At 35.4% G+C, this 27,788-nt stretch overlaps 1 protein-coding gene across 8 annotated transcripts in view; it reads left to right on the top strand.

Moving 5' to 3' along the window:
- The window catches only part of SCEL (sciellin), a 98,687-nt gene that overhangs the window by 63,099 nt on the left and 7,800 nt on the right, over positions 1-27,788 (top strand). For 3 of the 8 annotated variants that reach the window (XM_019742559.3, XM_019742557.3, XM_019742553.3), the window contains 12 exons: positions 1,478-1,537; positions 2,179-2,238; positions 3,186-3,245; positions 5,756-5,806; positions 6,760-6,822; positions 10,465-10,524; positions 10,666-10,725; positions 10,873-10,929; positions 19,280-19,342; positions 24,912-25,004; positions 25,706-25,777; positions 27,611-27,685. In XM_019742559.3, coding sequence (XP_019598118.3) covers positions 1,478-1,537; positions 2,179-2,238; positions 3,186-3,245; positions 5,756-5,806; positions 6,760-6,822; positions 10,465-10,524; positions 10,666-10,725; positions 10,873-10,929; positions 19,280-19,342; positions 24,912-25,004; positions 25,706-25,777; positions 27,611-27,685 — 774 coding nt within the window. The remainder of the gene's footprint in view (positions 1-1,477; positions 1,538-2,178; positions 2,239-3,185; positions 3,246-5,755; positions 5,807-6,759; positions 6,823-10,464; positions 10,525-10,665; positions 10,726-10,872; positions 10,930-19,279; positions 19,343-24,911; positions 25,005-25,705; positions 25,778-27,610; positions 27,686-27,788) is intronic. The other 5 variants (XM_074329415.2, XM_074329414.2, XM_019742558.3 and 2 more) reach the window with 3 other exon arrangements.

The following is a 27,788-nucleotide window of genomic DNA, read 5'->3' as shown; positions in this document are numbered from 1 at the left end:
TTGTGGATTGAAAGAAGGCATAGATGATGAAGATATATACATGAGCAGGCATTACTTCGCACAATTTAACTCAAAATATTCTTTTATATTACTACATTAATTAGCACAGTCTTCTATATTGACTTTTATGAACTTTGAAATTTAAATAACCTTACACTGATATGTACTTTATTTAATATGTTAAAGAGTACAAGGTCCTGACAACATAATCAAAGCAAACTCCATAATCAACACAACTATTACAAGGGAGGAGTTATAATACTTAAATATTGTGTTATTTATTTTATTTTATTTTTTGAGTACTCAAATATGGACATAAAATCCTAGGAACTTTTATTTTCAGTCACTGCCATTCCAATCTCACATATTTTGTTTAAGTAAAATCCAACAAAGGACTGAAAAATCAATAAGAAGTATTCTGGAGTAGAATGATTGTTTCTGTTGGGTTAATTGTTTCATTATTTGTATGTAAAAGGTCCAAGCTTTTCATGGCTGCTTTTAGCCTGCGTATTCTCAGATACGTGGACACAAGTAAAAACTTGATTCAACATCTGGTTGAATCCAAATATCAATATCTTTGATGTATAGACGCAACCACAGAGACTTTGTAATGTAATCTTAGTAGGGCCACAGGGCATGGAGAAACAGGGTGTGAAAGTACCTTCTGAGGATGTTCTTTACCCATGTGGCAACCTCTTTAGATCAGAGGCACATTGGTTGGGTCTGTATATGGAAAACACGTAAAGATGCAATAAGAAAAACAAAATTCCATTAAGATCAGAAGCAGATATACTAAAGGTTAACAATAAAATACTGACATGTTTTCAGGAACTATGTGGAGTTTTATATTACAGTAAATATATCTTAAATTTCAGAAGTCTATAGATTTTAATCTTCTTATTGTTCATTGCCAACACAGAACTACTCAAAATTTGTGGTTTCAACACACAGTTATAAGTACCAAAAGCAGATACCGGGTTGTATATCATACACTTTAATAAGCTGGTGTATTAATCTTAATCCATAGTTGTGAATAGAAAACTTGCTGAAGAATGTATGTATGAATATATATATATATTTCTCCAAAGTTGATTTGAAAGTCCCACAGCATGTTGGAGGTTGATATTAAGAGGATGCCTTCAGGAATGTTCCATGAGATGTACATGTAGACTATTACAAAATGTTTAGTGTACTTGGCAAAGGTATAGCACTAAATAAATCGTAATAGAGACTGAGTCCTAGTACAGCATTTGCTACTGGCATTATAGCTCCAAGATTAAAATGTTGTCTCACTGGGACTCATGAGTTTCAGAAACGTGTAAATCCCTACATACGTCTGCATAGTCACCTTTAACAGTCTTCAACTCTTTGACATGATTTTAGAAAGTGTTTATACTGTGTTTGAATTTTCATAAATAACTGTACCCGCTCGGTATTAATCTATTATTAACCTCATCATTTCTTTAATGTTTTAAAGGGGCCAGAGTCTTGACAATCTCATCAAAGTGACCCCTGAAGTAAACATAAGTAACCCAGGGTAAGGAGTATGTCTTATCTTTCTTCCTTCCCTGTCTGCGTTAATTTGTGGCACTCATCAGAGAAGCCATGTTGAAAAATCTTTGGATTGGAATCAGAAAGTCTGGATCCCATTACTTACCAGATGGGAACCTTTGAGCAAGTCTCTTGAACATGCTGAGCTGAGGCGTCTTTAGTTATAAAATGAGGATCATAATATCTCGTCCACCTTTGTCACTTGCTTATCGTGAGGATCAAGTGAAATATAAAATCCATTTAAAGTAAAAATGCACTAGAAATATAAATTATTAACAAAATAGAGTTTAGGTTATAGCTACCACATTAGATGGAATATTTAGAGGGGCCAGGTGAGAATTTTTGACAAAATATTACACAGTTCCCGAATTGATTTTTTTAACTTAATCTTGCCCTACTTTTATTATTGTTTCATTTTACGGGTAAATGAGAAACTGAGCCAGGGCATCGATGATTTGTATAGAGGCCAAACTTGTTACTCTTTTAAATGAAGGGCATAGACTGGTATTAATTCAAGTACCAAACTTAATAGCAAAATTCATCTTGAGTACATATATCCTTTAAATTGAAATACTTAGTTAATTCCATTTTTACCTATTGTGTATTTGTTTGCTTTTTTGTTTAAAGTTTCAAAGACCTTGATTACCTCATCAAAGTGAATCCAAGAACTGGAAAAAATGTACAAGGGTAAGATTTAATAAGTTCTTCTTTATCATTTCATGCTAACCAATGCTTAAAATTTAATTAAATCATTTCAGCTGACTGACACTGAACTCAACGATAGTTCAGGAAAAGCCATGTAACCTCCAAAATGCTAAAGATTTTAGTCTACTTGATTTCTAATACAATAGAGGTAACTTTGATTTAATTAGGTTCATAGTGGTTCTTCCGGAATCGACAGGACATTTATATTTGTGGATCTGTTTGTTTCTCTTAAACAGAGGGATGGCACAGGAGAAGGGAACGAGAACTAGACTGGAACCCATAGCTACTGGGTCTCGGCCTGGCTCGGTCCTCGTTAACTGCGTGAATGGGCCTGATCACTTCCCCTGTTTGGGCTTCAGTTTTCTCATTCTCAGAGTGAGGAAATTGGACCAAGTGCTCTCTATTCACTTCCAATGCTAATTCTGTTACTAAGTTCCAGTGAGATGGTTGGAGAAATGGAAAGCACATGCACTCTGGAGTTATTAATAGTTTATTTAGGTTTAAATGCTAGCCGTCCCATTACTAGCCATATAGGAAAAACTTAATCTATCCGTGTCTCAGTTTTTCCCTTTGTGAAATTGGGGTGATAATACTTCCTATGTCATAGGATTGATGTTAGGGTTAAATCACATAAATCACTTAGATCAATGCCTGGCATATCACAAATTTCTAAAACCATTAGCTATTGTTTATCATTTCTATGCAGTTATAGGTGGGTCCAAAAATAAATATTCATAATCAGCACCAAAAACCTCCAACCTTTTGAGATGATCTCTGTTTTAATAAGTGTTTCATAATAAGATATTCAATATTCATAATAAAATATTAAATTATTTTATAATTTAAAATGTTTCTCAGTTTTAATAAATATTTGCAAACACATGATGTAAATTGACCATTGGTCTGATCATTTCTTCCATGTTTTAAAGGGGCCAAAGTCTTGACAGGCTCATCAAAGTGGCTCCTGAAACAAACAGATCTAACCAAAGGTGAGGTTCATGGCACATTTCTATCTCTCCATTTTTTTTTTTTCTATTCAGCTTTAAAAATGTGATAAAACTCATTGTCCCATCATAAGACAGCCAGTGATGGAACCCAAAATCAACAGCTCTGTGTTAGAAAACTGTCCAAGTCCTTGCTCAGGGCGGAGCAGTAAGCTTTAGTGGAGGAGAGAGAATTATTTAAAATATCTCTTATCAGTATGGGATTTGTGTTCCATGCTTGGGATTTTCTCCAAATGAATCAGGATTTCCCATAAGATAAAACATAACCCCTAAACAATTTCCTAGAGCAAAGCATTGTCTAAAGAAGGACTTATGTGAAAAAAACTTCTTCTTTTTTTCCTCATTTATTTATTTCCTCTCCTCTGTCTCCTATCCAAACAATTCTAAAATTGGGAGGTCATTTAAAAATATTATTCTTAGTTCATTAAAGTAATAAGGAATACAAAGAATGATATTTGTCTTTTATGTGAAAGAGTTTCTCTAAGACACCTCTTGTTAAGTAAGTGAAGAGACATGACAAAACCATTAAGCTATAAATATATATTGTGATGTTAGATTGAGCATGAGTTAAATACAAAAGATCCCAAGGTATATCTCTTCTTTCTGATAAATTTTCTATCTTTCTTTGCATATAGGAATGCTCTCTGGTTTTTCCACTATGTAGCTATCACATAGTTTCTTATGCTAGATCAGGGGTAAGCAACTTTTGCTTAAAGATCTAGACAGTAAATATTTCAGGTTTGGGGGGCCAAAACAGTCTTTGTTTTAACTAATCAACTAGCAACCATAGACAACACATTGCAAATGAATGGCTGTGGGTTTGTTCCAATAAAACTTTATTTACAAAACAGACTTCAAGTTGGATTTAGCTCGAGGACCATAGTTTCCTGACACTTGGATGAGATAGTATTTTATGTGGGTTTGAGAGAAAGATCAATTCTGAATGTAGTCGGGGTAGCTTCCAAAACACAGCCTGCTGCCCCCGCCTTCACATATATTTTCATTCACTTTATAGTTACCCAAAGATTTCATCACTCTTTTTTCTGAATATTTAATGCTAAATTGTTCTTAGATTTTTTTTTCCCACCAAATAAGAACATAACATTCTTGACATTATCTGAGGGTCAGATACTGAATCCAGAGGCCATATAATACTTTATATTATAGATTAAGATTTAGTGAAAGATAGGTCTCCTTTGTTCCTCTTCTAAAGGACTTAGTTTCTAAAGCAAAAGATGGCCTTAATCATATGACCTTTCCCGTGTAGTATGTGAGCTTCTAGTTTAGTACCCACATCCTACCACATATTACGTTAGGTCACGTGTCTATCTCTTTCATATGATAACAAATTTTATGAATTCAGAGAATTCTTACGACAATGTAATCTTGCACCAATAGCTTAATCCTCTTTGGGCCTCAGCTTCTTTATCTGTAAAGTGGGGATTGTAAGAGTTACCTTCTTCATGAGTTACTAGACTAATTACAGAAGATCGAGCTAATAAAGCCCTCAGTGCTCAAGTACTTGTTAGATCATCTATTGGTATTAATGTTACTGTTGCTATTTTTTAATTCATTATTGTATCCCCATACCACCACTCAGTGCCTAATTCAAAGAAGATACCAAAGAAATGGTCCTATTATGTTGAACCTTATGAAATTACGGACATTCAACCATTTTTGACCCACCAAGTGACAATTCCATATAGTTCAACATGAGAGGATATGTACATGATAAAATGAGTTTCAAGGTTAATCCTATAAATTAATTAACTGATATAAGCCTTTCTAGGCTTTTTTCTCTTCAGGATACATAACATATTGTCCCCATAATGCAGGGTATATCAAATCCAGCTTCTTGTTCAGGCCTTTTTTGAGGGCTCGTGCGGCAGCACAGTGTAATAGGACAAATGTCTCTGTAGAGCTACGATTGTCCATTTGCATGTTTAGAATGAAAGTAAATTATGTAATCTGAAGTCTTGCTAGTTCTGATTTAGCATCATATGAAGTGTGACACTACAATATCACAGGTTTATATCTTGGAGTGGCCACAGTGCTATATATTCATAATATGGACGTATATTACCTACATACCTTAGAATCAGGAAATAACTGTTTTTAAAAAAGTCTGAGTTTTGTTTTGTTTTTTTTTTTGGAAGGGAAAGGGAGGGAAATACGGAACACATGGAAATGAGGAGCAATTTTATATTGTACATTACAACCTCCGCTAATTTTACTACAAAAATATAATATGGAGTAATTTAAATTTGAAGTTCTCTTGAAAGAAATAAGAATAAAATGAAAATAAATTTTCATATATACATAATTATGCAAGAAGTGGATAGTAGCAATCTGTTTTTCCATAGGGCTAAAAAGAGAATTCAAGTAATGATGAAGTTTTAAATTAGCAACAATCATTTAATTAAATATTAAGTTTGAAAAAGTATACAAATTATTATTGATTTGAACCGCTATTGAAACTTGCAACATTATTTTAGGAACCAAGACCTGAACAATCTTATCAAAGTGACCCCCTCAGTAAACAAAAGGTAAGCTTATTAAGATTATTCAAGACTTCTGAGCAGGTCTTCAATTCATGCAAAAAAATAAGGTTAATTATTTGGCTAAGGACATTTTGAAAGGGGACATGAAAAAAATGAGAACACATTGATTTGTTGATGTGTAATAATGCTGTATAGATTTTTCTTTTATTATTACTTCCACTTATTTCATTATAATATTGTTTAAAATGATAATATTGAGGCTAATTCTGTATAATTGCTAATGGAGAAATTCATTTTGATGCAATAATAGCATAACTAATTTATTGCTATAATTTTATAGTTAATATACGATAAGTATATAAAACTGAATAAACTAAAGAATGTTGGCTTTCTACTCCTTCACAAACCCAAGGATTAGTTTTTAAATGACTCCTAAGAAAATTGGTAACGTAACATTCGTATTCTTGAGTAGAATATTTTTGTATGATGTTGAAGTTACTTCTGTCTTCTTGAAAAGTGAAGACCCATTATACAGTGGAACAAAAGTTGAGAAAAGCATGGCAGAGTAACTCCAAGCTACTTTTCAATTCCTGTGACGATAATGTTGGTGAAAAGCATTGTGCACCTATAAGGACTCATTGTGAACAGAGAGAGAGTGGAAGGGTGTTAGCAGGAAGGAGCTAGGCGATGGGATCCAGTTGCCATGGTTTCAATCCTGTTTTGCCCTCAGTCACTTCTTAGGTACCTGACCCCATGGAGTGTCTTAAATTCTCAGATGTTCAATTTCTTTATTTATAATGGGGAGATGGGAATATATACCTTACTAGGTTGTTTGGAGGATTTTAAAAAGATAACTAGTGTATATAAAGTAGAAACTCAATAAATTTATCACTTTTTATCTAGGATTTCATTGGATGATTCACAAGTGTGAAAAGCAAAAATGCCAGTCATAAAAGTTGATGATTTCCAACTGAATGTGACCTTTTGTTTTGTTTTAGCAGTAAACAAGGTCTTGATGAACTTATTAATGTAAGCTCCAAAGCTGTCAAAAATATGGCCGGGTAAGAGAAGGATATTTTATATTTATTTGACTTATAATCATTCTATATAGAAATTGAATACTAAGTCTTGAAAAATCATGACAACTTTTACACATTCCCTGGAAACTTAAATATCTATTTGTTAATAACAAGAAAGAATGGCAGCTTCACATCTTTCAACCTCAAGTAAAGCAATTGAATGAAGTGATAGGGGTGGGAACACAGGTAGTCTGTATACTGTTTATGTTACAGCACATAGACTAGCTATGTCTCTGGAATTGATTAAAATTTATTAATAATAATTTTTAAAAAGATCTAGAACTTCATTAGACTTATCACCAGCAAATATCATTCACCTTGTTTTCAAGTAGTTAGTGGAAATTTTATGAGGTTCATTGTTTCTTAGATGGTTTGCTGCTCTCAGCAAAGTTATGGACCTAAAATTTGATAATTATTTAAGTAGTATCTGTAAGATAGTGAAATTCACTTTTTGTCTCTGGTTATATGAAGCTTTTTATGTCATTATACACTGCTAATTTCTATATACATAATATATATTATATATAACATATATTTTATATATAACATATATATGTGTGTGCATGTATATATACATATATATGTATATATACATATATAGCATACATTATATATGTTATATATAATATATTATGTATATAGAGCGAGGGAGAGAGAGCGAGATAATCTTTTCATGATTTTCCTTCTTGAGTTTAGTTGGTACATATAAAAATTGCAAAATTTTAGAGGTGGTGGAAGTTAGGAACCTCAGAGAACTCATAGTCCAGTTAGTTTGAACAATTTTGAAAACCTCTGTTTCAGCTGAACCTATTCAATTTACAGGAGAGGAAATTAGGACTCCATAAGGTTAGGTGATTTGACCAGGGTCACAGAGAAAACTAGTGGAAGGCTGATAGTTCTGTGATCTGTTAGGCAGTGAATAATTACTACGCCCCTACTGGGTTTGAAGCTTACAACTAGGTACCATTGGCTGCACACTATATAATTACGTATAAGCCATAGGCACCAAAAAGAGAATTCAGTAGACATACTCAATCTTATTAACAGCAGGCAATTATCACAGATTAAAGCTAATTATGTACCAGGGATCCAGAGATATTACTCTAAGACAATAATAGGTTGTCAATTTAATATATTACATTTTGGCACACTCATGTACTGCTTGCTGAATCTAGAATGGATTGTCAGTGCATTGCATCTAAAAAAGAAACAGAGGCATTGAATAGCTAATTTAATAAACAGATAGGCAGTAAAATTCATATTCATAGATTCCTAGAGTACAAGATGGTAGAGATGAGCAGAGCCTTAGAGATGATTCATTTTACAGATGAGAATATGGAGGCCGGGGGCAAAAATTTCATAGTCCTCTGTGAGTCATTCTATCTCCAAGCCCAAATCCTGTTCTTTAAACCATAGCACGCACACTTTGATCTTAAAATAAATGCAAGTTAATTGAGCACCTCGGAGAATAGCGCAGCTTGTAAAGCTGGGATTGTTGCTTTTGCTGTAGGACAGCCAGGAGTTGTACTTTACTGCTTTACACCGTCACTTGAATGATTGCTTCAGAGATGACAATCGCACAAATGTGCAAATGACTACAAAGTACTTTAAGGCTTTTAAACTATTAATACATGGAAGTAATAATACCTAAATATTCTAATGTATCCTTCACTACATTCAAGGTAAAATAAATGAAAGCATTAACTTGAGTAGAAAAAAATGTTACATTTTTTTACTGGATAAAATTCAGATAAAAGATTCCCATGTTTGCAGGGATCCAGGGCCTAAAAAAAAGCCTGTGAATTTGTTGTGTCCAATTCATTGAGATCAACCGCATGAAGCTCTCAATCAAAGCAATTCAGGACTGTTACTGAGATCCTTGTTGTATTAACATACTGTGTTGTCTTTTTAGGAATACTGATCGAACGTAGCATACATTTATATGTTTTCTAAGTTAGTGTTTTTCAGACTGTGGGTTGCAACCCATTAAGAGGTCTTGTAATTAATTTACTGAGTGGCATTCGGCATTTTCCCCCAATTAAATACAAATAATTAAATAGAGTATAAAATAAGAATTCTTATGCACTGAGGCTATTATTTCATGAAATTTATGTTTTATTTTGTGTCTGTCTGTCTGAAAAGAGAGAGTATTGGGCTGTAACATGTATTTCGGAATGGGCTTTATGAAACAGTCGTTTAAATATGAATGTTCTAGACTGTTGGATGAATCAAATTTTCTATGCTCAGCAGAACAGTGAAAATGGAAATTCTTCTATTTGTGATTGATTTTGTATATTGAAAGGTTGTGGCCTTTGAACATATTATCTCTTCTACAAAGTTTTAGTCTTTGTATTTGTTCTTCTAACATATGAAGCTATCCTAATTTTAAAGGCTGTTGTCTTTCAGGCAGACTTTAGCTTTACGACAGATTTTGCAATCAGTTTATACAAAAATTATATTCTGGAAATTATATTCTGGATAGTTTTCATATGTTACTCATTCCTTGAATAGTATTTGTAGGTACCACTTGATTATCTTTAATTGAGAATATTATTATTGAAGATAATTCAAAATAGTGAAAATTCAGTTAGGGGCTTCCTATCTACCACAGAGATTGGGGAATGATGACGAAGGGATCACACTGAGTGAAGCCATGAGCCAAGAACCACATCCTATGGAAAGGTCTAGGGCTGGGGGAGGGAAACGCACATCTTTCTCAGGCCTTTTTGATGATTAACCTCTACATGGCTTCCCTTCAGTGCCTAAGTTAGCATCAATGTTTTTGATGAGTAAAATATATTTTATTTTTATATGATGAAAAAAGGTTGTTGGAGAGAAAGAAGTGCAGGCACGTTGCTGTCCAATATGGTACTGGAAGCAGATGTTATCAGTGTTGATTTCTTGCTATGGGAAGCGATTGCATTTCTTTGAATAAACATTAATAAAGGATTTAGAGGAACACTTTGAAAAATCACAACTTTCCAGCCCTTAAAACAGAGTACTATACTGAGGCAATGAATGACAGCAAACCACATGGGAGGAAACACTGCTCTGTGACTAGGAAAAGAAACAGGTAGGACTTCAACTAGGAATCAGACAGTTTTCAGAGGATGTTAACTAATCCGGCCATGAACACCTGAGCTTAATTTGGCTTTTTAGTCATCACAGAGGAAAGAAAACTCAATTTTGGTGGCTTGCTAAAACTCTCTTTCAAACCTCATGTTAAGTGTAATCCCAATTTTTGAGCTTATTGTTTTTTAAAATACATACATTTAGTTGGTGAATATGATTTTTAAAGTAACGAGGACATTAAAATCAGTTTGTATCTTCATAATGTTAAAACATTCCAGGCTGAGAAGTTGTGACTCACCAGATGTTTGCTGTGAACACATACGGTAGATATGCTCTGGCAATAAGCGTGTGAAGTCAGAATAATTTTTCTTCCGATCCAGCATAATTCATCCTCCCCCAGATTGGTTAGAAAACTTATTTCAAGGCTGTTCCATGCTAAACCAATATGTCTCAAACTAAATGATAAGATACCAAATTCGTTCTTCCTATTTCCAACCAACTTCATCCCGTTATCTCTAACCTTGCTGCTTTAATTTTTTTTTCCCCTTAAAGAAATCAAGATCTTGATAAGCTCATTAAAGTGAATCCTAAAACTCTCACCAACCACCGAAGGTAATACAACTATATTAATTTTGGGGCTATTGTCAAGAGCAATATTTTGTTTTATTATTTCAGGCAGATTTATAACCTTAATGATCTTACCAAAAGAACTTCATGATTAATCGGCAGTCTTTTCATTTTTTCTATTTAAAGAAGCCAGGATCTCGATAACCTCATCAAAGTAAAGCCTGCAGCAATCAGAAGCAATCAGAGGTAATCACATAAAAGCAGTCATTTCATGTTTTCATCTGCCTGTTGTCCCTGGGTAGAGTGGGTTTATAATATTGCTTTATTGAACTAGCACAACCAAAGAAACCTTTCACTGATCTGAACTTATTTTTTTTTTCTCTTTTTGAATAGCCAAGACTTGGACAATCTTATTAAAGTCAAACCTGCAGCTCTCAGAAACATGGAGAGGTAAGTGACTTTACCTCACTGTCTTGACGTGTTCACAAGGTTCTGGGTTAGGTATTTTTCCTTCCTTCCTTCCTTTCTTCCTTCCTTCCTTCCTTCCTTCCTTCCTTCCTTCCTTCCTTCCTTCCTTCCTTCTTTCCTTTTTTCCTTCCTTCCTTCCTTCCTTCCTTCCTTCCTTCCTTCCTTCCTTCCTTCCTTCTTTCCTTCCTTCCTTTCTCTCTCTTTCTCTCTAAAGAAGGCTTTCATTTTTCCTTAGTGTTCAAATGAGGACACATTTATAACCCACGTGTCTCCGGTCAGCAAGATAACATGTTGCATCGTTCTGTAATCGATTGTGCCATTTTTAACTCATTTCTGTACTTCTTATTTGTGCTAAGACAACTTTGTGTTTGTTTTCTATAGGAAATAAAGTGAAATAAAATGACAATAGGTGAAATTCAATAAGAAAAATATCATGGAGAAGCTGAACCAAACTGATAGTTTACATAGATACTTACAGAGAATCTGAAAGGATATTCAGTGTGTTCAAAATTACAGACCCACAGCTACTGTGAGCTCACAAAATATTAAGGCAGATTCTAACCTTGAGCTTCCATTTTGAGTTCTGCAAATATCTTATAATTCACTATCTTTATGTCATATTGTTCACCTAAAGGGCTTTATTAATAGATTACAGATAATGCACCAGAGTATATTACATTAAAAGTCAAAATTGTTCTGCTGACCTGAAATTTTATCATAATAAATATATAGCTAGGAATCACAGTCTCAATATTCTGAGGTGAAGAAAGCAAATGAACATACAAAAAGTGTTTTGAACCCACTGGGCGAAAGAGGACTGTGTGGTATACTCATAACCTAGCTCTTGTGTCTCCTAGTTTTTTTGGGTTTTTTTCATTAGTGTTTCTTTTTGCTTTCTCTGTTTGTATGTTTTTATCACAGTGTTTGGGTCTTAAGCAAGAATGTACAAAGACAGTTGAAAAGCAATTACTACTTAGAAAGTAGCGTTTGTTAAGCACTTATGGTGTGACTGACAATTTATATACATTTAATCCTCACAACAACCCCATGAGAAATATATTCATACGCCCTACTTTATAAAAGAAGAAACTATAGCTCAAAGCTATGAAACAACCTTATCAAGAAAGAAAACAGGTTCTGGACCTGCACTCCACTCCTGATGTCACTACCTGGGGGGGGGGGGGAATCTGTGACTAAAATAGCTCAGACTGTCTTCTTTCCATTCTTCATACTCCATACGGTTCCTTCCCTTCTAATCCCTCTCCCGCCCTGGCAGTTAAAAGACTGCAATTAGATACATTTACCCTAGAAAATTACTGTTAAAGAGGGAGGAGAGAAAGTACTTGTCTCATAGAGGTTTTCTAATAGTGGAAATAACAGCAGACTTTCGGTGTCAACCCTGCTTTGCTAAGTAGAACCATTTCTTCATAGTGGTATTGGTTGGGGCAAATTTTCTTTTTTATTTGTAACAGTTTTAGGACGTTTCCAACCATGGTGGAAGTGATTAGGTTTAATAACTACATGTGGAATAACTAACTGGCTACTGTTAGGAATAACTAGTGGCTACGGTAGCCACTTTCTCCCTCCGTGGGTGATTCCATAAAATCTCTCTCTCACTCTCTCCCTCCTTCTTCTAACTTCCTTCTCCTTCCCTCCCTCCCTCCCTCTAGCGAATAGGCAGACAGACAATGGTAACTTTCTCATGCAAGTTTTGCCTTTTGTTTATTAGAAAAGGCTCATTCTATAAAAAGGTAGTTTGTATTTCAGCAACTCCTAATAAAATACCTATGAAAAGAAGACATTCTTCTTATACAGATAGGATTACTATTTAAAAAATTTAAAAATATTGGCCATCTTGTTGTTTTCAGATGGTAGCTTGAGTCACAAATGTCACCTAAGTGAGGGCTGATACTTTTGTAGTAGTTACACCAGATTTGATGATAATCAGCTTGGATGTTCAAGAATTATCCCAGAACAAGACAAACAAGAAAGACTAAGCTGCCTGTTTGAAAAAAATGTGACTTCGTTGCATTGGTTCAGCCACCTGTACCTATAAAACATCTATGCCGCCCACTTGATTTCAGCGGGAAAAGAGAAGGGACATTTTAAAGTGCCTCCCAGTGGGAATAACAGCCAGGGCACTTTTATATCCAATTCAGTGTGACATGAATACTGATTATTTAATAATATAACATCTGTGAATCAGAGTTCTTTTTATGTGACTTTGTTGACATTTCCAATAGCTGTATATTTAATTCACAGTTAGGGGCGGAATAAGCTTCAGTCACAGATCAGAAGATGAGGAGGTGTCCCTGGGCCCCTAGGAACACAATAACCTGAACAATTGCAGATGTGAAGAGAATTTTTATTTATTCAGGGAGAAACCACATGATTTTTAGCAGTGACGGTTTCATATTTTCATGAACTAAGAGATATTAAAGAGAGATAATCAATTATTTGTAGCCTATAAACTGCTGCTCCCAAACAAATATTGAGAAGCATCTAGTGACACTTACTTAGGCCTTTATAATTAGAAAAAGCATCCTTCATCTGAAGTAGAAAAAAGTATTTTGAACTATTTGTGGTATTATATGTCCATCTTTTTAAGAATTTCCTATTTGCTAAGGCGTACCTCCAAGTTTTTAGTATTCCCACCAGAGGAGAGTTCCTTTGTATCTTTCTATTGCGTATTTCTCATATTTCTGCTCAAAACAGAAAGCGGGGGTGGGGGGGGAAGTGGGCAGCGTTGACTCTTTCCATTGCTTCATTTCCCCTGATCAATAGGTCACTTTGGATGCTTCTCCTAATTGTCTCGTGAACAGAGACACCTCATCATCCCCACAACTATAACAGTCTAGACCTTGTTCAATCTCCTAATGATCCCTCTGCTGCCTGTAGTACCTTCTTTCCTTCAATCCATTTGCCACACGAGGGAGTGGGTGACCTTCTGAAACAAATCTGATCACGTCATTTTTCTAATTCCCATTGCCATCGATTGGATACTGGCCACACTCCTTAACCTGGTTTCCAAAGCCCACCTCAGCCTGCCCCCCCCCCCCACAGGCTTCCTCACTGCATCCTCTATCATGTTCAACTCACAAGCAGAGATACCACCACCCCACTTGGTCACACCCCTCACTCCTCCTCCATTGCTATTGCAGGGTTAACTTCGCATCCTTTAGGTCTCAGCTTGGCCTCTCTCTCTCTCTCTCTCTCTCTCTCTCTCTCTCTCTCTCTCTCTCTCTCTCTCTCTCTCTCTCTCAGGCTCTGGGAAGCCCCGACCTCCCCACCCCATCCCCAATCCTCCACATTTACATCAGGTCTTTCTAGATGTTCCCAAGCTCTCTATCCTTCCTACCCCATAGCATGTGTCTCTTAGAGGGAATTATTATTTAATCATCTCTGTTCAACTATCAGATTTTTAAGGGTAAGATTGGTTCTGTCATGTTCACTTCTTTATCTACAGTGCATATCACAAAGTGTGGCACGTATTAGGTTCTTAATAAGTAGTCTATGAGTTAAATCCTGAATCTCAAACCAATCAAGGCCCTACAATCATCCACCTAGATAACACCTATTGCTTTCCACCTCTAACATTCTGAGCCAGGAGAGTAAAACCAGACGGAAGAAATCTGATTATCTTCTAAATGGTCTCCTTTCGCCAGTGACTATCTCTTGCCCGTGGCATAATCTCATGGTGAATTACAGTCACTAAAATTCTTCGTCACATCTTATATTTAAAATACCTAAATTGTCCAATTTCTTTAGGGACCTGTTAATTTCTTTAATATGTAATCTTTAAGAGTCTCATTGAAAAGAATTATAAAAATATATAAAGCTAGGCCCATTCAATGTCAATAGAGCTGAAGAATTACACCAGTTATCTCACTTATCTTATACTTTTAGAGAGACAAATATTCCTTTTGAACTAAAGCTTAATGCCTAAGATTTATTTCTTGGCATAAAAGAAATACGATCGTAAAATTCTTATATGGAGGCTCTTAATTTTGCAAATGTGTTTGATACTCTACAAAAGCAATTTAAGTAAGCTGTAGAGAGAAAAACATATTGTGGCTTTTAATAAATACCTCACACACCCTCGTTAGAGAGGAAGAGAGTTGGCAGTGAGCTGATAACTTTCATATAGAGTTCATCCTAGGAAGAGTTGCGTAATAAGATACAATAATTAACGGGGGTCAAACATATAGTGACAGAGGACACTAGACTTTGGTGGTGAGTATAAAGTGCAATATACAGATGATGAATTATAGAATTGCATACTTGAAACTCATACAATGTTATTAACCAATCACCCCAATAAATTTAATTAAAAAAGAGACAATAATGCTTTGGGCCCTAGAATCTCCATTTTTCCCCCTTAATCTGCTCTGTAAAGGAATGTTACATTCCTTCATGAAACAGTGGAAAATAAATTGCATGATGACAATGCAGATAAATGCTTATATTCAAAATGTGTGCTATGACTACATAACAGGGAACTCATTTTCTCCTAAACATTTTGAAATCTACGTAAAGAAAAGCATTTTAGTTGCTATGGTTCACAAATTTCTTTTTCAGCATTTCTCACTGTATCCACAGAGAACTGATGATTTTTTGGGGTGGTGAATTCCAGCTGCTCAATAAAACTATAAAATTATAAGGTCTTCCTTTCACGGCAACTGCCACCGAAAGGGTTTGGAATCAAGCTTTTGCTTCACCCTGAAGCATTTGGCTGGGCTTCTATAAAAATCTTTTTTTCACACTTTGATTCACAGCTCCTCATCTTTTACCACAGTGTAAAAGACACGAGGCAATAGATGTGGTCTTAATTAAAGAGTGAAATTTATTTTTACATCCTTCAGCCTGGAAGCTTATGAGCAATCTGAACTTCTTTTATTGGATCTTCAAATCTATTGATGACATCAGTCAGGGTGAACAACCAAAGCAAATACACTGCTTTTACTTTTCATAAATTGGAACTTTCTATTTTGCTTTATTATTTATTTTATTCATTTGTTTACTCGACAAATAGTTAGTCCTCTAACTCTAGCCAGGTACTGAGCTAAATGCTGAGAAAGAGCTCCAAGCATTGTGTATAGACTGGGGTGGGGTGGAAGGTGGCGTTGCTTCCAAAATGCTTCATTTTAAAAATAGAAATAACAGGATTTTAAAAATAGACAATCAGATTCTAAAGTCCACATGAAAAAGCGAGTAAGTGAGAACATTTCTGAAGAAGAAAAGTGATATAGCCCTACAGATATTATATACCTTCAATAATAGTACGGTCACTAGGATTTAAATAAAGAGAACAAAGCAGAATGTTCACAGACTTGAGTCTAAGAATTTAATGTGCCATAAAGAAAGCATCTCAAGTCAATGGAGAAAAGATGAACACTCAATAAATGGTGCCGGGACAACTGGGTAACTATCTGGGGAAATCACAGTTGTCACACCTGTTACAAAAACAAAATTCAGCTGAGTAAATCTGAAGAGCTACTTGGCTTTAATTAAGTGATTCATGAATTGGGCAGCATCCCATCTGGCAATGAGAAGGGCACTCCCTTATTTTCCTTTAAATATTAATATAGATTATTCACAAAAATATAATCTACTCTACCATATGATATGTGCTACTGTTTAATAAAAACAACAATATTTCTATAAAAGCACTAAAGACATGGTTTATTTGATGAGTCACAATTATATCACGTTGGGAGTATGCTTCTTTGAAGGTGTGTATGCATAGGTTCCGATACGGAGTTATCTACTTGTAGTTGTTGCATTTGTAAGATTCTAGTTTCTCCTTCACAATAGCTAGGGTCCAAACACGTGGTTCCTGGAGGAGGGTGGGGAGGGAGTGGAGGTGGGGGAGGGGAGAAAGGTGTAGGCAGAGCAAAGATGCAGTGTCTGCAGCAGCCAGGAGGGAAAAGGGCAGAGGAAGTGAGGATGACCAGCCTGAGGCTGAGAAACCAAACGGAATCATGCTGTGAGGGCAGACGTGGACTAGGTGGCTGAAAACAAATTTACTTCCTCACAGTTTTGGAGGCTAGAAGTCCGAGATCACGATATCAGTAAGGCTGGTTCCTTCTGAGGCCAAGAGGGAAGGATCTATTCCAGGCCTCTCTCCTTGGCTTGTGGAGGGCTGTCTTCACCTGTGTCTTTACATTGTCTTCCATCTGTGTGTGCTGAGTCTAAATTTCCTCTTCTTATAAGGATACTAGTCATATTGGATTAGGACCCATCCTAATACCTCATTTGAACTTCGTTATCTCTGTAAAGACCTTATCTCCAAATACAGCCACATTCTGACATACTGTCCCTAGGACTTCAATGTATGAATATAGTGGTGGTGGATGGCAGGTTCACTTCCTCTGATAACAACATCTCAAAACAAGGAAACAAAGCCAGGGTTGGGAGCTGTGTAAAAAAGGATAGAAATACATACCATTCAGGGGCGAAGTTCGGCAGGTTCAGGGTGATTGACACAGAGAGATGAAACGTCCATTACTTGCTTGGCTGATCTTTTTTCTCCACAATCATGGTGCCTAGATGTGGAGTGCACCATGATTGCCTTGAAGTTTTCGAGTCTAATAGCTTCCCCTTGGGGCCCCTTTAATGTCTTTTCCCGGAGCTAGCTAAGATAATAATAGATTTCCCCCTGAGAAGAAGGAAAAGAGAATTTAACGTAATTTAACTTAATTTCCACAAGTACTTTTGGAGCAGCTGTAAGGTAGTACGGGGGCCACTGTGGCCAAAAAGGTGGCTCTAGTAGGTTGTGAAGGACCATCAGGGGTTACGCAAATACAAAGCCTTCTGTCTCCACCTCTGAATTTGAAGGAGGTGATCTGGGAGGTTTCCTTACACAGTTCTAGCAGTTACGCTGAGGAAGTCAGTTTGAATTTTACATCATTCAGGCTACAGAATCAAATGATTTTGATACTTCTGAGCGACTTCTGAAATCCTGTACTTTTTACATATATTAATTGGCATATTTTCTACTATAATTCACATTACAAAATAATTTAACTGATTTCTACATTTTCAAAAACGTGAAGCTAGTATTTTAAATGTGAGGTGTAAGTGTAGCTATTGAATGCTGCCTAATTTGCAGATTTATCAATTATTGAAGGTTTGAGTATTATACAAAGAGAGTATTAAATCTTATTCCATATATAAGATAACTTTTTATATTATTTTCCATTTTGTCAGTATTAATTTTGTGTGTGAGAGTCCATACACTGATTCCAGGTAACATAACCTTATTTAAATCTACTATTCAGGATCAGGAGAAGGGAGATTAATAAAAACTGAAATTAATTCTAAAGATATGAAAAGTTAGGGCAGAAATAAAAATGAAAAAGTAATCTGAAAATTTTGGAATCAATAACACTTGCTGCTGTGTCACTACAGTTCTATTAACTATCATTAATTTATGCTTATTCAGTTCACTTATAATTGTAGTTATTGTGTCCAAAAACTCTATTTACATTAACTCATTCACGCTTACTACAAATTTATCACATTAGATATAATTATCCTAGTTTACAAAAGGAAGCTTAGAGAAGTTGACTAACTTGCCCAAGAGACTAGGTTCATGACAAAGTCTTTTTCAAACTCATGAGAAAAAAAAAAATCAAACATTACCAGTGTTATAGCAAATATATACTGTAAATAACTAATATGTAAGTAACATAACAGAGAGCATTGTATCTCTTGAAAGTGTGTTATATCACAACTGTAGCCCTAAATTTGAAAATCTAATTGTCCCATTTATCCTGCACATTTTGAATTGTTGATTCAAATTAGGGTTGATTTTTCATATTTCTGTGATCCAAAAAGCTAGAATGGTCTAAATATTCAAGAATTGATTTTAGGTGGACAGGTGGTTTGGCCCCAAATCTTGACTGTTTTACAAATTAATTAATTGGCCTTGGAAAATTCATGTATCCTTTCTGAGCCCCAGATGCTGTCCTGCCAGATTTTGTGAGATCGGAATGAGATAATCGATATGGAAATACACAGTACTTTGTGACACAAAGTTGGTACTCATTGAATGTTAGCGGAATGTGAATATAAATCAGTTGTTTCTCTTCAGACCAGATTTTTCAAACCTTCCAAGGAATTAGTTCCTTATTTTCTCTCGCAGCATCCATAACCCATGCTCTCATAGTTGAGTTGTATACATCAGTAGTTCAATGTCCCATTTCTGTATACCACAATGACTATGTCTAAGATTATGTACTGATTTTTCAAGTTTTATTTTAATGTTTATTTCCTAAAATTATATTTTAACTAAATTGTGTGTGTGTGTGTATTTCTTTTTTTTCTGTAGAGGCCGGGACCGGGAAAATTTAATTGAAGTAAATTCTAATGTGCCTAAAAATAAGAATGGAAGGTAAGACTTATTATAATTTACTTTTGTCTTATGGATTCCTGATAAGCCTGCACAAATTATGCAACTTTGAAGATTTTCTGAGGAGTTGAACTTATTATGGTATTTAAATATAAATAATATCTAAATACAAAAAAAGCAATGTACAGGGTACTTAATAGCTTAATAGTAAAAAATTAACAAAATTCAAATTCTGTTAAAATTTCTGACTAAGGGCCTGCTGCTATTCTATTGCTTAGTGTAAAAGGCATCATGGAAATTCAAATTTCTGCACTTGGGCTGTGAATATTTATATGTACTTACCATAGCTTGGTAGGCTCCCAGTGGTGCAGAAAGCACTCTGAGAATATCTTTGTTGGATACCTAGTGCTAAAAGAATACATGAATTCCTGACCTCTACAAAACAAGACCTAATTTTGAAATTTATTTTCACCACAGAGTATAATGGCTTTAAAACTATTATACCTTGGTTGCTTTTACAGGGAAATTAGGATAGAAGCTATCCTTTTTGTTGTTACAGACAGTTTAAATTAGGAAAGAATTTAGAAATAATTTTCTGTTTAGCGATACTTCCCTCCACATGTGGGGGTGACCTAAGAACAATAAGGTCCTATTCTGTACCTTTCTAAGGTGCAGTTGCCTTTTCAGTTAACAACAACAAAAAATAATGTAAAAAATGATATTGTTGATATTTTGTTCAGAGAATGGAAAATCAGGAAAAGAGCTGGGTCAGTCCCCCCCCCCCCCCCATAATGTGTATAAAAGGCTCTTGGCTCTAACAGGTAGGCAGTTTTTTTCTGTTCCCTTAATTCCCCAAATTATCTTCTGCCTTCTGTTTTTGTGATCCCAAGCAAGCCTTTGATAAAATAAGAAAGGATACATTTTCAATAAGATCTATTTATCTTGGAAAAACATCCACTACTTTGGGAGTAGGACTGGGCTTACAATTAACGAATCTCATTCAAATATTACTTGGAAGTGATCAAGGTAAAAAAAAATACAAGTCAATGATTAGGTATAACTAAGGAAGTTCCCATTTAACACAATTTGAAAGGTGCTCCAGTTTCAGTTGGACTTGCACATGAAACGGGGGTTTATTGGAAGGATTAATGAGGAAATAGAATTTCATCCAAATTCAAGAGCAGGAATGGTAGCATGGCTTCACGGTCCGTGAACGGAAAGCTCATTCATTATTGACCAGAGGACATTCCATCAGGAAAACCTGCACAAGAACCCTACTGCTTTGTCATTAATATAACTCAGCTACTTCTTCTGTGTTGTCTTCTGCCTGTTTTTCTCCTGCTCCTCCCAACTATTTGCTTCCTTATTTTCTGCTCTTCATCTTTTTGATAACCAAAAACTTTTGCTGCTGCCCAGTTTCTGCTTCTTCATAACTTCAGCTAACTCTAGCTTTCCATGGCGTGTCTGGCCTTCACCAAGGCAATGTGGGTGTGACCATCTGCACAGAAAGTGTAGAAATGGAAAACACCCTGGTAGACTCTCAGGTGCACATACTCTCCTTTTCCTTTCTGCAATTTCAGCTGGGCCTCTTGCTGGCTGTGATCCAACTATCACATACATCCCCCACCACTCTCTCCCCGGGGGGATGGTGATCGTCACATTCAGTTCCTACATCCAGGGGCTGTAACTACCACCACCACACAACCATTGGTGGATTCCTGAGTTCTCTTTCCAGGTGCTATCCATTCTCCTATAGTTCTACTGCAATCCTGCACATGTATGATTTTTCTCAGTTCTGCTATTCACAAATTAAATAGTAACCGTAACCACTGCCTAAGCACTGACAGAACAACTGTAATACAATTTTCATTTGAGAAAGGGTGGGGAAAAAAGAAACCTCTGTCCCCAAGTTTTGTTCCTATGTGTTCAGGCTACAGAAAGGAAAGTTTACTTGGCTCTCAAAATGGTCAATATTTAACAGAAAGAAAACTGAGGATCAGCGAGTAAGAGAATTGTGAAGGTTAGTAAATTTGAGAGATAGAATGAACCCAAGTGTTCTCTCTTTGCTTTTCTACAGTAGACTGCTTCATTTTATATATTTTGAATTTGTAATTTTTACAAGGATGCAAGACCTTGATAGTTTTATAGAAGTAAACCCTAATATATGATACAAAATGGTAAGCTCTTAATATATTTTCATTTTTTATGAAAAAGAAATTTATAAAGTTTGCAATGATATGGATGGTTATCAGGTGAAATCATTTTCTGCTGTTTAATCTCAGGTTGCTAAGGTTAAGTTAATAAGGCAATGGAAATATAAATAAGAGTCCTGGCTAGGCCCGTCTGCTAAACTGAGACTTGATTCGCTTTATGAATGTACTCACTTTGTATAGCAATTGGATGCCAAAGTAAATATGTGTTTTCTAATGAGTATATTCAGAGTTGTGCAACCACCACCATAACTTTAGACTACTTTCATCCCCTGCAAGAGAAACCCTATGCCCCTTAGCAGCCACACATCATTTCCCCCCAGCACTTTATGCCAAGCACCTACTAATCTACTTTCAGTCTCTATGAATTGCCTCTTCTGGACATTTCTTGTAAATTGAACCATACTCTATGTGGTCCTTAGTGACTGGCATAATGTTTACAAAATTCATCCTTATTGTAGCATGAATCAGTGTTTCATTTATTTTTATTGCCAAATAGTATTCCATTGTATGGTTATACAGCACTCTATGTATTCATCAGCTGATAGGCATTTGGGGTATTTCCACTATTGGATTGTAATTCACTATTGTGAATGATGCTGCTGTGAACATTTGTATATAAGTTTTTCTGTGGAGTCTGCTTTCATTTCTCTTGGATATATACCGAGGAGTGGAATTGCTGGATAGTAACTTCATGTCTAACCATGTGAGGAACTGCCAGACTGTTTTTCAAATCAGCTCTACCATTTGATATTCTCACTAGCAGTGTGTGAGAGTTCCAGATAGGTAAATTTTTAAAGAGAGTTTCCACTGCAGGAAACAGTTTCTCAAGTGTAATCCCATTTTAATTCTGTAAGATCCCACACAGTGTTTAGGTTTATATTTTATAGAGTTGTTATTTAATTGAGAAACACAACTATGACTATTAATTGGAATTTACAATTCAGCACTTTATTTCAATGAAGGATAACTTCTTAACAATAAAGCTGTCAATTGACAAACATTGTAAGTCATGAGTTATCTTTTATGAATATTATCCAAGGCATATGAGAGAAACACTTTGGCAGAGTCCCCTATTGTACGGGTTCCCAAACTTTAGTGTATGTCAGAATCACCTGCTCGTCCAGGAACCGCACTTTAAAAACCAGTACTTATTTGGGTATGATGCTGGACTGCCCAACCTCTAAGGTAATGGCTCTCAACTCTGACTTGCATGTCAGACTCACTGGAGAGGTTTAAAAGAATCCCAGTGCCTAAGCTGTACCTCAATCCAATTAAATCAGAATATCTGTGAATATGGAACCCAGTAGTATTTTTAAAAGCACTACACAGTATTTCATCAGTCACCCAAGTATCATTTATTTTTATGGTTCCAAGTAATTAAAAAATTAGTGTTATCACTTATTAGCATCAAGACAGAATTCCTTTGTAAAAACTATTGCCATCTCATGAAAAACAAAGGAAGGCTTGGCAATGATCACAGAACTTAGGAGACTAAGGAGACATGATATTTATGTGGAACTGGTATCCTGATTTGGGTTCCAGAAATAAGACAGGACATCAGTGGAAAAACTGATGAAACACAAATAAAGTCTGTAGTTTAGTTAATAGTATTGTACCAATGTTAATTCCTCAGTTTTGCCAACTGTACCATAGTTATGTAAAATCTAAGGATTAGCAGACATTGTGAAGAGTAGTATGTAGGGATTCTCTGTATGATCTCTGCAATTCTTCTATACATTTAAAATTATTCCAAAATAAAAAGTCTATTTTTTTATAATCTATCATCCTCCAAACTACTTGAGGAGCAAAATTCATCACAGAGTTTGTTGTTCCACCTTCAATTTTTTTTTTTTTTTTTTTAACATTTGGGTTTTATTCACAATTATCAAAATTAAATGAAGATATTATCATTAATCTCATTATAAACCCAACTAGGAAATGCTACTTTTATCAGTCCGTTTGGGCTGTCATAACAAAAAAACACAGACTGGGTGGCTTAAACAATAGAAATTAATTTTCTCAAAGTCTTGGAGGCTGCCAATATCAAGGTACTGCCGGGGTTGGTTTCTGGTGAGGCCTCTCGCCTGGGCTTGCAGATGGCCACCTTCTCGCTGTGTCCCCACATGGCCTTTCCTCTCCGTGTGCACACACATAGCTAGAGAGCTCTGGTGTCTTCCTCTTTTTATAAGGCCACTAGTCCTATGGGATTAAGGCTCTACCCTTATGACCTCACTTAACATTTATTACTTCCTTATAGGCCCAGTCTCCAAATCACTTTGGGGGTTAGGGCTTCAACATATCAATTTGGGGGTACACAATTCAGTCCACAACAGTACCATTTGCAACTTATTTCCTTCTATTTGCAGATTTTACAAACTAATAATATTTTATTTTACATTGTCAAGGACAATGCAAACACATTTCAAACTCACTGGCAACCTTTGTTATTTGAAGCTGTCTATTTGTTAAAATTGGGTTTTGTATTGTAAATTTTTTGATTAGAATATTTTCAAAAAGTTACTAGCTAGGTTTATTATTCCTGGAATAATATATTTTAATAATCACCTTAGAAAATCTTCTAATAATATCAATTCCACTTTCTGATCACCTAGTATCATTTTAACTTAGCTGCATATTTTGAGAAGCAGCTATCTTAAAACTAGAAGATGATTTTTTCATATGCCAGAGATGATAATATATGAACAAATGTTTTCCTTGTTTTAAGAGCTATCTGGAATTGGAAGGAACAGTCTGTTTGCGAATGATAAGAAATTATTAAGATTGAAATACTCCTCTTGATTTTCATATCTCTCTTATTTTAGAGTTTACTAACATGGAGGAGGAAAAGGAGCTAAAGCTTTTGCTATCCCTGCATTAGATTTTTCTCTGTTTCATAGGATAAAAGCAAATATGCCTATGCTTTGTTAAGCATAGTGACATTTTTAGATTAACAGAAATCTGGGTCAAAATTCTTCTGCAACCTTCAAAGCATTGCTTTCCATTAAAAATAAAATGGAAACTGGAATTTCTCCAAGCAACCCCTGGATAATTTTCATTAAATTGATAAACTTTCAGATATACTGTACATGAAAAGTCTTCTAAAATAGCACTGCTGCTGTGAAAAAGTTACTGGAACCAATTTCAGATGGTTCCTGCCTTTCATAAAATGTATTCTATCCTAGCTTTTGATAATGTGTCACATGCCTAAAGATTATTCTTGGAGGTATGACAGTGGTTTCTGTGAAGGAGTAAAATAGCACATGTATTCTTTTTGTGTATCTGTGCTGAAACTAGGCAAACATAAAGAGGTTCATGTTAGCGGAACGCAATTTTGGTAAAACAAAAATTTCCAAGTCGCCTAGATTTTAAGTGCCAAATATTTGTGTTTGCTTTCTCAGGCTAGATGGCCAAGTCAATGGATCTCCTGATGCTTTAAATAACCAGTCCACTAGAACCACTGCATATTCTTATGCAGCCAGGAAGAATTTCAGGTAGTACCCTGGCTCAATTACATAACAAATCACAGGACTACTCTCTATTTTTAAAAAACATCTCACATACAACCCAACCTTTCTTTTGAAATGCAGAAATTTCAAATTTTATCAGTGGCTAGACAGGTTTACACACAAGTATTGAGTCAGCAACTTGGACATTAGTAAGTGATGACATCTGGATAAGAAACTATAAAATGTGATATTTCCCTTAAAACATCTACAATTGTTTTTTAAAAAAAACCATCGTTGTGGTGTTGGTGTTGGAATTCTTTAGGTAGATTTAAGTGTCATTAAATCAGATGTTATCATATTAGTTCATTAAGATCCATTTTTATGTGAGGTTTGTAGGAAAAGTGTAGTTTGAAAACACAAATGGGACCTCAGGCAAACAGACACTGAAATGCATTACACAAATATTCAAAATAATCTTCATCCTCTGCAACAGATTTACTGAGTGTGACCAATTTTCGTAAATAGTATTCTGGAAGTAGGCCAAGCCAGTGGAAGGTAAGAACAAAATGGGAGACATAAAGACATTTTGCAGAAATGGATTAGTGCCACTTTAACATTTACATTTCAAAGGTTATCATTTAGGAGGACTATATGAACATTCTTTTTTGGATTGGGTGATAGTCTTGTTATTTTTATGATTCTTGTAAGTAAACTTTAAACATAAAGTAAAATGGTTTGTATCACAGCTCTGATGCTGAAAGCAGGCCTGCAGGACCAAAGGATACTGTTGTGTACACGAGGACGTACGTGGAGAACAGGTACTACAAACGTATTTAAAATATTTTGCTGTACTTATTTTACAATTTTAAAATAATCCATGTTTAAAAAGCAATGCTATTATTTTAGAGTAGGCTTGCTTTTTTTTCCACATAAAAGACCATTTAAGCATATATTGAATTCTAGGTATAGGATTCTTTATGTTTTCAATGTTAAGTAGTTGTCAAATAATCATGAAAAGTGGACAGACTAAATAATATTTTAATGTGGCACATGTATACACAACAGGATAGCCATTTGAAAATGTTCACATATGTTCACATATGAGAGTATGACTCTATGTTTATAATAAGCTTTATAAAGTCTCACAAGTATTTATATGCTAGTTTGGAGTCATACTTTAGTTAAATGGTTCTATCGACTATTGTTTACCTCTAATGTGAAATAAGGGTGGAACTTTGGGCTTATGCACCACAAGATCTCCTGGTTGTGTGACGAATGTTGAGAGAAATGTTAACCAAGGTCAGGGATTCACAATCCATTCGATTTTCAAGGAGTTAGGGAAACAAGAATTGTCCTAATTGTAGGGTAACATATGGTGGGGCATGCAAATGTAGGTACAGGTGACACATGTGTTAAACAGAGCCCATTTCATGGAGGCCAAAGAGCAGAGCATGGGAAAAGCTTCTGAGGGGAGAGGGCTCCAGAAAATTCAGTATATTTATTGTCAGGAAGTGAGCAGCTTTTCAGAAAAGAAAAAGGTTTCTCAAACCCACACATAATCTACCCTGTAAAATAGAACCCTCAAATTTGATTTTTCTGCTTAATCCAATTCTCCCTAAAATCTACACTGACAGGGCAGTATAGTGTAGAGACCTTAGAATCAGATTTGGGATTGAATCTTTGTCATTTACTGACTGACCATGTGGCCTTGGCAAAGCTACATAACCTCTTAAGCCTCAGTTTCCTCATCAGTAAAATGGGAGTAATGATATATGTATCATGCCTACGTATGTGCAAAGTCTTATGTAGCATTGTGGGTTCTGTGTCCCATAAAGTAGAGTCTATTTCTGACAGCACTCTACCTATGGGCAGTTTGGAAGGAAAGATATTTCTCATTAAAAAAATCCCAAATGAGGGCTGTGGAGTTATCACTCACTATGTAAAATAACAGGAACATATTGCTTCCAGTCCTAGTATACTCATAGGTAGCATATGTACTTGGGAGCAATTATGAGCAGCCAGTTGGTTAATGCCTTACAGATTTCATTTGTCTCCAAGAAAAAGTGACATTTACAGACAGGAGCAATCTAAGAAATGGGACAAAGAGAACTTTTTAAAATTATACTTTTTTATTTTATTTTATTTTGTTTTGTTTTTTGCTTTTATACTAAGCTAACCTTTCTTGAATGTTTTCAAGTAAAAATAAAAATTTCTATAGCTTCGCATAAAAGTTCTGTATGCGAATGGTGTATGTGTGAATGTGCTTGCAGAGGCTCATGGTTTATGCATTTCCTTTGTTAGACTACATAGTGCTTTCATTTGGTAAATAAATGAGGGAAGTGCAAGCATAAATTTCACAAAAAAATGATGACTTTTCCTGTGCACCCTTGTTTCTGCATCCCTTGCCACATTCGCTATTTACTTCAGTCAATATGTCAGCTTATGTCAACTCGGAGGTGGCTTGTGTATCAATATTTCTCCAGATTAAAAAAAAAACAAAAAAAGCTGTCGGTACATTGTCCTGGCTTATAAGAATAATAATAATAAGGTCGCATGAGGAGGTATATGTGCGTTCTCACCTTCATACGGGTATGTACATCAATACCAGGGAAATAGCCCAGGTCTCACATGTCCATATGTGTTATTTCTAGTAAATCACCAAAAGATGCATATCAGGAGGATATCTCTCGAAAATACATACAAACTGTTTATTCGACTTCGGATAGGTGAGTATGTCTGTCTTTCATACATAAAAGTCTATATCCACTCACTTACATGTATATTATATATGCATTCTTGTTGTCTGTTGTACTTGAAAATGGTGCTCCC

Source organism: Rhinolophus sinicus, chromosome 16 (assembly GCF_057876585.1).
Source record: "Rhinolophus sinicus isolate RSI-liver-muscle chromosome 16, RSI-T2T, whole genome shotgun sequence".
Taxonomy (NCBI): domain Eukaryota; kingdom Metazoa; phylum Chordata; class Mammalia; order Chiroptera; family Rhinolophidae; genus Rhinolophus; species Rhinolophus sinicus.
Note: the sequence above shows the minus strand (reverse complement) of the source record. Positions and strands in the feature narration are given on the sequence as shown.